The sequence below is a fragment of the Acanthopagrus latus genome, chromosome 17, assembly GCF_904848185.1.
Source record: "Acanthopagrus latus isolate v.2019 chromosome 17, fAcaLat1.1, whole genome shotgun sequence".
Taxonomy (NCBI): Eukaryota; Metazoa; Chordata; class Actinopteri; order Spariformes; family Sparidae; genus Acanthopagrus; species Acanthopagrus latus.
This window is the reverse complement of record NC_051055.1, coordinates 17,551,884-17,563,923: the sequence shown is the minus strand read 5'-3', so window position 1 is coordinate 17,563,923 and position 12,040 is coordinate 17,551,884. Positions and strand designations below refer to the sequence as shown.

Below are 12,040 nucleotides of genomic sequence, written 5' to 3'. Positions count from 1 at the left end.
TTCTCCCCGTCGACATGATCAGCCGTTTGGGGATGCCGAAAACGACATTACCCAAGAAGCCACGCGAATACCAGGAAGTGTCTCTCACGTTTCCGTGGTCACAGTGAGGTTGGTTCGCCGTCGGCTTCCTGCTGCAGTAAAGAGCGGCGTCGAGATAGACTGGGAAGGCTCAACACCACCACCTCCAATAACGATACTGTACAATGAAACTGTTAGCAATATCTCCCCGTCTCGACATCCGCTTCGTCACGGTTATACTGCTGGTAAGCGTTTTTATCTCTGCTTGGAATATGCACCAACAGCTTTTAGCTACAAGCTAGCGTTAGCTAAGTAACGTTTGGCAGCCTGCTGCTGGATAGTTAGCTGCTAGCTAACTGCTCACATGAGACGTGGCTTTTAAAGTGGCTTTTTAAGGTGAATAGCGAGCCACTTCACTCGCTGCTGAAAGTGTAGTTATTACGCAGGTACACCGAGGAGGCCTTTTGACTGGGTTTTACCGAACAACTCCCATAACTAATCAAGTTATCCAGCTGCAATGTCAACTTAGCCGGTAGTGTTGAGTAACGTTAGCGTTAGCGTTGTAACTAACAGTAATCAATTTTATCTAATCGAGGTGTTACTGGTATACGTGGCTGTTTATTCCAAAATGTCATAATGAGCTAAGAACGGACTCATGATAACTTTGTTGAGGGGTAAAGCATCCAGCTAGCATTGGGTGCTAACTACCGCTTAATGACAACAGTGAGAGAATAACTGCTAGCATGGCTAGCTTACGCGTTTTGTTTGTTAAATGGGTTGGTCGGCTGTGTTTGATCAAGCGCATTACTTGTTATTTTACGGATGCATGAGTTTATTGTTGGACTCTTCGTGTGTCTGTATGTGTCTATGAATGATGCTCGCCGGTTGGTGAATTCCTCTGTTGTGGCTCATTCTTATTGGCTGACAACCCGGAACTAGGGAAAGCGCAGTAGTTCTGCTGTTGAGAGAGTTTGGGCCTGAAATAAAAACTTAAAACTAGTCGAAGAGCTGAAGAGCAGTGTTATCACTGGTCTTATTACAGCAACGGTGGCGTGTAACATCATTGAGCTGCAGTGCCATCTTATTAGGCATAAAAGCACAGCGACTGTTCTGTAATGTAAATGTTGAAATTCGAGCAAAAATATTCTAGTCATTTGTCATGCTTAACTTCTAAACCTTAACAAGTCCCAGCCTCTCAAATGTGATCATTCTCAACCCATATTTGGCTTATATCATCTTACATTGAATGTTATTCGGTTTGGAACAATTTTTATATAAAAGAAGCAATTTCAGAACATCATCATTGGCTCCTAAAAATTGTGATGTGCATTTTTCTCTGATTAAACATTTCATTCACTCGATTATCAGTCATTGAATCAATAACTTAACAGATCGATCGGTAATAGCTGTTTTCATATGAGGAAACCTGACAACACTGATATGAGGGACTTTTTAACTACTGACTGTTGGTTTGTGCAAAAGTTCGGTTACAAGCCTGAAGCACTGTCAACTCTGGCTGTTTAACTTTTTTTTTGTGGCTTCATCTTTGAACTGGTAGTGCTATTTGATTTTGTCACGACCTCAGGGGGGATGAATGTGACATATCCTGTTCAAAGAGGAGCTTGAGTCATCACAGCCCTTACATTTTCTCCATGCCAGTCTTTTGCATACAGCATTGTTTTAGACAATGTTGCCGTCAGGGTTGGAATCCAGGAATCCCCAGTTGGTGCATCATAATTAAAGCGTTGCTCTTTTTTGAGTGCTACCAATAAGTTGCACAAAAAAAAACCTGGATTGCTGAAAGAGGTTATTTTCCTATCTTAAAATACAGTCCCGACAACAGCTAATGACATGTCAGAGATATTTCATGATGAAGATGTTTTTACTATGATGTGAGCAGGGATTATACGCTCTTTTACATTTACCATAGAGGTGATGGATTGTGGATTAAGGGTCATACAGTGATTAAAATGTGTATTCAGTCATTTTTGTTTACCTTATCAACGTGCAACTGAGAATTTGATTATTTGTGGTACGTCGCATAGAAAGAAACTGAAAGACTGCTCAAATACAGAACGTGGCACCAGCATGAAACCTTTGGCCTTAAGCGCATGCTCAAGTATTTGGTGAAGAGATAAATGATCTAGGTGGAGCTCATATTAAGTGCTGCTGACTCATTGACAAATGACAGGTGATGTAGTATGGATACCTTTGGAGATATTTTGCCTGACACAGTATGAAATGCCTGCTAATGCATGGTTCCAAGTTTTTTCACACTTTGTAAAGTAACAAAAAAAGTTTAGGTTCTTTGTTAAAGGAAAAGGGTATGGGTATCGTGCAAAAAAACCCTCCTCAGGAGTACAGGACAAACAGGAAATGTTAAGGGGTTACAAACATCAATCTTTGACCAGTCTTTGCATAGATCTTCATCAGGTGTTTGATGAAGGTATAGACAACAAGATAAAATTATTTGCTATTTTGTAATGCACACCATCATCTCCGCATGTGAACCTTTATGCAGCTGACATTTACATGAACACAGGGAACCAGGCTACAAGGAGTTATAGTTTGTACATGAAATCATGATAGCATAATTTGCATCTTGCTCTACATGGATGGACAAGCCAAAGGTTGCATTGTTTACTATATATTTAGGCCAGTACCAGGAACCACAGATCCAGGAGTCACTGGAGAGATGACACCTCTCAGGTTGCCTGGGACACATTGGGCGTCCCAGTGTAGGAATTGGGGAAAGCTGTTTGTTAAAAGGACGCCATGGCTAATCTCCTCAATGACATCATTTAATTTTTTTTTATCACTGTATACATTGATAGGATTGCATGAAGCAATACCATAATGTGTTATGTTTGTTAAGGCAGGAGTTAGGTACTATGGTCTGTTCTTAACACTTTGAGTGCTTTACAGACCTGTTGGCTCACGCAGTCTTTTTGATACTGAATTTTGTCTTTGCACACCAGCTCTTCTTATCTGGGTCAAACATTTTCAGAATCTTTCCTCTCCTACCCCACATAGTGTTTTCATGCTGTAATTGCTGATGTATCTCTTTTCCTCTGTGTGTCTGAAGGTGATGGGCCTCTCTACTCCCGGACAAGCAGAAATCACCAGTCTGGACTCAGGCAACATCGATGAAGTCCTAAGTAAGGCATCACACTTTACTCTCAAAAGTTTCTTATAGGAATAGTGTGACATTTTGGGAAATGGGCTAATTCACTTGCCCGCTGAGAGTTTGGTGGGAAGATCAATGCCCCTCTCATGAAGCAACAACCAACAGCTGGTTGGCTTAGCCTGGCATGAAGACTGGAAACAGGGAAACGGCATGTATCTCTCATCTGATTCTTGGCTAGAAAGCTAATAAGCATACTTCCCAAAATGTCAATCTTTTCCATAATATTCAGTCAGATCAACATTCGCTACTATTTTTAAAGACGATTTTTGGATCTCAGGATATAACAAAAATCACTTGATACATTTCAATGATATATGGTGCCCAAGGAAGAAGAAAACCCGTTCAGTAATTAGTTGTAGGTGCATATCTGATCTATGAGTAGGAGAAGAAAATTGTAGCTTTCCTGTATTCCACCAAACACATATCATCATATTTGCCACACCCATTGCTGGATCTTTCTCAGATCTCAGATCTTTCAACGCACCTTCCACATATTCTTCCAATATTCAGCTGTTGTGGTATCTAAAAGGTTTAGATAACCTGGAGAGAAAGTTATTATTAGTCGTGTTCCATATTGTTATCTTAAAATTGTTTCCCACATTGATAGTCATTGACCTTTGGCTTACCTTTCACGAAATAATCATTTAGTGTGATTTCATCAATTACAAGTACTCGTTTTGTTTTTCCCTTCACTGACTGTAACCTGAGGGGTTTTATGATTGATAAGCCTACTTAATTCATTCTACTAGCAAAACATACATTGATGAATGTATTTGGAAATATAAATAGTGTCATATGTAGTAATTCTTTGTTTGTGTGTGTGTTGAATTGCAGATAATGCTGGGGTGGCATTAGTGAATTTTTACGCAGACTGGTAAGTGCGTTGTTTCTGTCCTACTGTTACTGGACCTCTGTATAATATCTCAAGGATATTTAAATTGGATTTTGCTCATGATGCAGACATTTCCTTTGAATGGCACATGGTGCAATAAGTATGATTAAATTGCTTTCATCCACAGTAGAGATTTTGTTGATTTACTTTTAAAGGATTTTTACATTGTGCGTCTTTTTTTTTAATCTCATATGTTTCTAAGCCGGTCTAATTAATTGATGGATGATGGAACGGTGATAGGCAAAAATCTTTCAACAACATAATCATATACTGCTAAATGTAGTCCTGTGGTTGAAAGAAAAATCTATTTAATTGACCCACAAATTATGGAAATCCTTTTGACCTCACAACACTCAATCCACCCAACCCCCCATATACAGGTGTAGGTTCAGTCAGATGCTCCATCCAATTTTTGAGGAGGCATCTAACATAGTGCGAGAGGAATTCCCTAATACCAAGCAGGTGGTGTTTGCCCGTGTCGACTGTGACCAACACTGTGAGTATATATTTACCTTTTATATTCTTTTTTTAAAAAATGACAAGAAAACTGCAGAACAGCCAGATGAAAAATGATGAGAAAAGCCCATCACAAGACACCAAAACCATGTTATTTTTTAATCTGATCAGCAGCTAAAAGTATTTATTTTCATACTGACGTAAAAGCACACACCCACACACACAAAGTAATTTCAGTAATTTTTAAGGCTTAAACTTAAAATGTTTATTATTTACATTATAGCTTACTTCCAGGTTCAATATGTGTGTATCAGTATTAGTGTAGTAGTTTTGTGGTGATGTAATGCTACAACACCCCCATTCTCTATCCTGGCAGCTAAAAAGGCACACACACTCTACTGTGTACTATATTTGATGCACATATGTACACATAGATGCCCAGCACACCAAAGCACAGACACATAAACCGCCTGCCTCAGCCTTTTGAGATAAAGCAAATTAAAGAGAATTATTGATGACCTGCAAACTGTTTGAAGACTAATGACAAAACTGCTGCTTCCTGTGAAGACGGGAGGCTTAGAGACACCCCGCAGGGAGATTGACACCTGCCACACACACACACACACACACACACACACACAGTGTGTGCAGAGAGAATATTTACTCTTGGCGGGGGGGCAGCTTTCATGTGGGAGATCAGAGCTCAGAGCTGACTGAAGGCAGTGTTTTCAGGTTTAACCGCCGTCTCTGTCACTGCTCCGCTCCTCATCCCCCCGTCCCCATGTGTTTTTACTCTGCCTCTTCCTCTTCATCAATTGATTCGTCCTTCTTTATTTAACTTCTCCTCTGCCTCTGCGTAGCGGACATAGCCCAGAGGTACCGCATCACCAAGTATCCGACGCTGAAGTTGTTCCGCAATGGGATGATGATGAAGAGGGAGTACAGGGGTCAGAGGTCGGTGGCGGCCATCGCTGACTTCATCCGCCAGCAGCAGGTCGACCCAGTGAAAGAGATACACACATTGGAGGAGGTTAATGCTGTTGATGTGAGTGACACACATGCACACAGTGTCTGTAAAACATTGCATATTTCCGCTTGTTGTAAATGAAATAGTATCATTCTCTCAACTTCTTTTTTGTTTTGATATTCAACAGAGGAGCAAGAGAAACATCATAGGTTACTTTGAAACAAAGGACTCAGATAACTACCACACATACGGAAAAGTTGCCAACATTCTACGAGACGACTGCACTTTCTTGGCTGCATTTGGGTGAGAATCCATTTTCCATAATCCTTCAAATGAAGCCCACATATGCTGAAGAGTTGATATTAGAGGCTTAGTTTTTAGTCCTTCTTCAATTTCTATGTAACTTCAACTTTTTTTTTAAACTGCTTTACTGTCACAGTGCTGTGTCTGAGCCTGAGCGCTTCAGTGGTGACAATGTAATCTACAAGCCTATGGGGGACAGCGCACCTGACATGGTCTACCTTGGCTCGATCAACAACTTTGACCTGACCTACGCCTGGGCCCAGGACAAGTGTGTGCCTCTGGTCCGGGAGATCACCTTTGAAAATGGAGAGGTTTGTTACCTGCTTTTTCTTAAAGAGTATTGGCAGCATCACAACAACCTTTGAAAAAATACATGTTTTGCTTGAGTGTAGAGAGCGTTGAGCATGAGATATGCAGTCTCCTGGCTTGAGGCAAGAAGCTGCCCTGTAGTCTGGTGGTACGGCACTGGGTGCTTCTGCAGGGGGAACAGGCTGTGGCAAGTTGGGTATGCCTGTTAGAATTGATAGAATCCAATGGTGTTCAGGATGATTTTAATCACCCACTCCAGACGAAAGTCTTCCTGTCCTGGACATGCTCATCACATCATGGTAGTGTCAAGGCAGCGTGCTTTCTGCTTTCTGTTGCAATAATGCCATTTACAAGCTTTCTTTATTAGTGTGGATATGTGTGATGACTGACAGCTTCTTTGATGTTGATTCCCAGAAATCTAAAACTCTTCTCCTGCTCCCCCGCAGCTTCACCCAAGTGACCTCCTTTTTTTTTAGTAAACCAACAATCAGCTCCTTGATTTCGTTGATGTTGAGAAGCTCAGTTTTTTTTTTTGACAAATGTAAATTCACACATGGATATTTACACACAAGATGGCCTAGAGGGTATTTATGGTGCCTGTGGGTAGTCCATCTGTCTTTGACGCTTTCTGTGTGTGTTTGTGTGCGCTTGTTTTCCAGGAACTGACTGAAGAAGGAATTCCTTTCCTCATCTTGTTCCATGTTAAAGAAGACGGAGAGAGCTTAGAGAAGTTCCAACATGAAGTAGCTCGTCAGCTAATTAGTGAGAAAGGTAAGTGTGTGACGCAGTTCACAGTATTGATACACCTATACCAGTTGCTTTATTCATTCTCGTCTCCAACAGTGAGGCCACTCATACATTACTATAGTGTTTAGATAGCCCAGTCTCCTCCTAAGTAGGTTAAAGTAGATGCTGTTGTTCTTAACACACAATATACACGCTTTGATATATTTACCTTTTGAAAAATGTATTTTGCCCCCAGTGATATTTTCCAAGGTATTGTATCAAAGTTAGATATTCAGTATCATGACAACACTGTTTTGTACCTGTCAGAAATGTGCGTTTTAGACACTGTTGTTCATGAAATTTTTATGTTCTCAGGTTCTATAAACTTCCTGCATGCAGACTGCGAGAAGTTCCGCCATCCTCTCCTCCATATCCAGAAAACTCCTGCTGACTGTCCCGTCATCGCTATAGACTCTTTCAGACACATGTATGTGTTTCCTGACTTCAAAGACCTCAAGTAAGTCCAACATTTCACTCTAAAATATGATTTAGTTTAGTTAAGATTAGATGCATGATATCATCAATCTGACATTACGGTTATATATTTTATTTTTTATTTTTCTTTTGCAATACTACTGCATGTGCATTGTCCTTTAATTTTGAAAAATAAAATAGAAAAAAATAGAAAAGAAAATGGGCTGGTAATTGTTTCATGTAGAAAGAAACGGCCTAATGTTGATGAAAACTCCCCACAAATGCATCTGTAATTAACACATGAATCATCCGGATGTCGGCTCAGCATTCTTTTGGACATTTTTGATCACTGAAATTGCTCATTACAAAATCTCCTTAAATAAAGTTAATTTCATTACACACACACAAATATACACACACACACCATAATCCACTGTGCACTCAACAGCAGAGAAATGTCACACCTCCTAAAATCTGTCCTTTATGAATGGGCCAGGACACCGGAGCTAATGTGACATGATTTGGCACGTGCAATAAGTGCTAAACTAATCCAGTCTAATTTAATTTAATCGTATTTATTCTGTCCCCCACCACTTCACCTCCCCCAGCCTCCCAATCAGAGTCTGATCAGATAGACAGAAGCCCTGAGGACTGACCAGCCCTCCACAACCTAATTACATCACATCACCACTGCATGTGGCACACAGCTTGTAATTACATTAGTGCAGTGTATGTTATATATGTATGTGTGTGTTTGCGTGTGTGCGTTGGTCTGCATGCTGCTCTGACACACGGGGTTAGCTGCGACTGGGGAACAGCTCCGTCTGTGTGATATGACAACAGCTCATGACCTGTCGTTAATAAGCACACTTCACAGGACAGCGTTGATATGGATTAATGCTGCTTCATGACACGTCCGGGGGGAATAATGTCCTCTGCTGCTGCCACTAGCTGTATTGTCTCATATCAACTCAGACCTGCTCTGTAGTTCAAGCGGGTCTGTCTTTATCGCTGGACTTTGTGTGTAGGAATGCCTTTGTCAGGCACACAGTTAATGGGCCTCATGAAAGAAGCACTCGTACAAACACACAGTCTATGAAATGACATGTGTGAGTTCAGCTGTTAGGGCAACTTCAGGCTTTTATTTTGAAAAAATTAAAAAAGCAGAGCTATCTAGACAGCTACCACAGGTTGATGGGCCTGATGTAGTGGCACGCACAGAACAATTTAACATACAGACACTGAGTACTTAGTTTCTCAGTAGAAGAAACAGTATTTCAGGTTTTAAATGGGAGAAAATGATGAGCCAAAGGATTTGAAAGAGGCTGCATGGCTGTAAGTACTTATTACCTGAACAGGGCAATACCACAGATTTGCAGTCTCACAGGCCAAGTGGACAAGCAACAGTAATGTGGTCTGTCACAATATTTGGGCAAGAAGATGTCGTGAAATGAAATGTTCAATATTGCGCAAGCCTAGTGTTAAGAGGCTATTGCTCCTGATGTGAAACCACAGAGTGGTAACTACAGATAGAGGGAGGATACTGCATCGGAGCCAAGTAATACATTTTAAATTCATTTATGTTATCAGCAACCTGACCTAAAAGAAAAAAAACACTGATACGGTAATTGGGAAAATGCTGGCTATTGGGCCTGATAAGTGGCCCACTTTGTCCATCCCTAGTACAGATAGTCATCTACTGACCTAAAAATAACTAATAATTAAGGTTGAATAAATTATGATCATCATGAGAACATTTCTTGGTTTTCAGGCGCATTGCATTACAACTCAGTAGTTGTTTGGGAAAGTTATCAACAACACAACATAGTTCTGTCCAAGCTGCTCCTGGCAGGCGGGTTGGCCAGTGTCTTTCATGGCAGCTCCACCACCATTGCTATGTGAGTTGGTGAATGAGAGCTGAATTGCATACCAGGTAGCATGTCAGACCATTTCCTCTATATTTTTTGTATAGTACCACGCTGCTCTGGTGAAGTTGTTGACAGCTGTGCTATTAATATTTCCTAATAGTTTCAGATCCACTAATACAACTATTGACTTCAAACAGCTGAACAAGTAGTCGTGTAAAAGCATTCCAGGGTGATTATGTGAATGATTAAATTTTATGTACATGCATCGACGCATGAATCCAGCAGGTTGCAATGATTACAAGCCCAAAAATGTAGGGATTAAGGTTAAGAATCAAAAACTGTTCTTCCTTAATATCCAGTGTGTGTTTCTGTGCTTTTTTCCCAGTATTCCTGGCAAGCTGAGACAGTTTGTGCTCGACCTTCATTCCGGAAAGCTACACCGAGAGTTTCACCATGGTCCTGATCCCACAGACAGCACGCCTGGACAGGTCAGCATCAGCATACTTTACGGAGTCCTTAAAAGCTGTTTTTGCTTTTGTTATGTGAGACTTGACTGTTTGAATTTGCCCCACAGGAGGAGACGGGAGGAGAGGTGGCAAGCAGCCCTCCAGGGAGCTCATTCCAGAAGCTGGCGCCCAGCGAGACTCGCTACACCATCCTCACACGGGACCGCGACGAGCTGTGACCTCAACAGCCTTCCAGTGATCCTGTGACTCGATGCCACGCCCCGGGGTCTGGGAGGGGGTTAGGGTTGGGACAGGCCAGCGGGACAGAACAGCAACACCCAACACCCTTACTGAAGAGAGAGAGACGGTGAAGAGGAAGGAGGAGGAAAAAAACGAGGAACAGGAGAAGGAGTACAGTCCACGACACAACCATGTTGGAATAACCTATATTTTCATAACTCTTTCACGTACAGTTTTTATTTTGGATCAAACGGAAGTGGGGTAAAGAAGAAAAAGCGTGTGGGCAGGGGTTAGGGGCATTAGGACATCAAGAGACGTGTTTTTACTTTTATTTTTTGGAGCTTGTAAATATGTTTGTGCTACATGGGAGTCTCATTGTCGGTCTAAATTAAATGCAGAGTTTTCTTTATTTTATTCTTTTCTCTTTCATCACCCGGCTTTTTGTAGGAAAAAAACAAAACAACCCCAGAGCAGTTCCCTCACTCCAGTCGTATGGTTCTTATCTGTGGGTAGTCCAGTTCAGCCTGTCTGGTAGGAGACGCTTGTTAAGTCTCAACGACCTCGTGGCTGCGTCTCAATATGACCAACTCTAGTCTAATTCATTTGTATAGCACAAGTTATAACAATATGCCTGTTTGAAGTAGCTTTTTCTCCATATCTTCTCCACACATACTTCTGAAGGGATAGAAAAATATTTTGAAATATTTGGTAGGGGAAACATGTCAAATCTCGAGACTTGAGACAGAAAATAAAGAGACATAGCTACTCCAGCCTATTGAGATGCACCCCTTCTCTCCCTGGTACTAAATGGTTCTAGATTATGATGTCTCTCACAGTGCTTATAGAAAGTATCCCCCCCATTGCACCTTTTTTATGTGTTACTGTTTTACAACACTATCACATTTGATGTAATTAAGATTTATTCGGTCAAAATCAATAGAAAATACTTTAATGATGAATGAGATTTTAGCCATCAAACTAAATTCTGTGTGTTTTAGTGTTGGCCTAAAATCAAACCATCCCCACCATGAAGCCTGGTGGTGGCAGCATCATGCTGTGTGGAGGCTTCTCTGCAGCAGGCCCTTGACAGCTTGTGGCGGTGGAATTTAAACCGATGCAGCAAAATACAAAGAAATGATGGTGAAAATGTACAACTAAAGATGTATATTTCACAGAGAGACAAATCTACATAGGAATGGTTTGATAACATCCAATCCAGAATTTGTCAGGTCTTGATATAATTGCTATTCACTCAAAGTCAAGTAGCTTGACTGAAGTGTAAATTTGTTACATGCCTGTTGAAGGAGACTGAAGGCTGTAACTGTTGCCAAATGTGCCTCTATTAAGTATTGTCTCAAAGGACATGGATACTTATGCAATCAAGAATTTTATTTCTTTTGTTCCCAAGACCAATCCATAAAAATCCGAGTCTTTATTTTTTGTGTTGTTTAGTGTCGCAAATTCTTAATACCTCCACTTGCTGTAAAACCGTAAAACATTAAAAGTCAAAGCGGGCTGGATACCTTTTAAAGGCACGGTATTTGCCGTAACACCTCTGAGTTATGATCCCAGGAAATAAGAAGAACATAAAAAAAAGGTTTTGAAATGGTGTACTCTAATATGATCATGAAATGTATGAAATGGCTGTTGTTTTTGCTGTTACCTGTTGTCAAATGTCATCATGCTGGGGTAGAAAAGACTGCATCCTTCCCAGTGTTTTTTTTTTTCTTTTAAAAAAGCAGTGAGACGAGAGGGGAAACCCCATGTGATGAACGGTGGAAATTTACAGTCTGCCACTTTATACAAGTTCTCTTAAAACTGGTTTTGTCTCTTTATATGTCTTTGAGGTTTTGGTACAAGTCTAAATCCTACTGTTCCACTGAGTGTGAGTGAATCCAAAAGCCAGGTTATGGGAGAGTTAAGAGTGTGGGGGACCCGTTGTTAGGTTTGTACTGTGCGTCCTGCCCTTCCATAGAAGCCAACAGATGCCTGCATAGTGACATATCAGCCCACATACAGGAGAGCAACAAGAGGGGGAGTACGATACCATTTCTAAAGCCAGTAATCTCAGAGGGGAAGAAGAATTAAAAAAAAAAAAAAAGAAGTAAATTAAAAACCATTTTACAAGATGTTGTGTTGTCTGATACTTTGTAT

The 12,040-nt window shown here is 40.9% G+C and overlaps 1 protein-coding gene across 1 annotated transcript; it reads left to right on the top strand.

The window, feature by feature from the left end:
• The first annotated feature begins 85 nt into the window (after positions 1–85).
• On the top strand, positions 86–12,015 carry erp44 (endoplasmic reticulum protein 44). The gene is made up of 11 exons (XM_037073385.1): positions 86–263; positions 3,104–3,176; positions 4,040–4,079; positions 4,478–4,593; positions 5,414–5,598; positions 5,708–5,823; positions 5,960–6,134; positions 6,792–6,903; positions 7,234–7,375; positions 9,586–9,688; positions 9,775–12,015. The coding sequence occupies exons 1-11, from the start codon at positions 204–206 to the stop codon at positions 9,883–9,885; spliced, it is 1,233 nt and encodes a 410-aa protein (XP_036929280.1). The 5' UTR covers positions 86–203; the 3' UTR covers positions 9,886–12,015.
• The last annotated feature ends 25 nt before the right edge of the window (positions 12,016–12,040 follow it).

Bases quoted from the DNA above. Each gene is read 5' to 3' on its own strand.
- erp44 (XM_037073385.1), top strand. From the start codon at position 204: ATGAAACTGTTAGCAATATCTCCCCGTCTCGACATCCGCTTCGTCACG. The intron at 264-3,103 runs GTAAGCGTTTTT...GTGTGTCTGAAG, and splicing joins TCGTCACGGTTATACTGCTG to GTGATGGGCCTCTCTACTCC. The intron at 3,177-4,039 runs GTAAGGCATCAC...GTTGAATTGCAG, and splicing joins CAACATCGATGAAGTCCTAA to ATAATGCTGGGGTGGCATTA.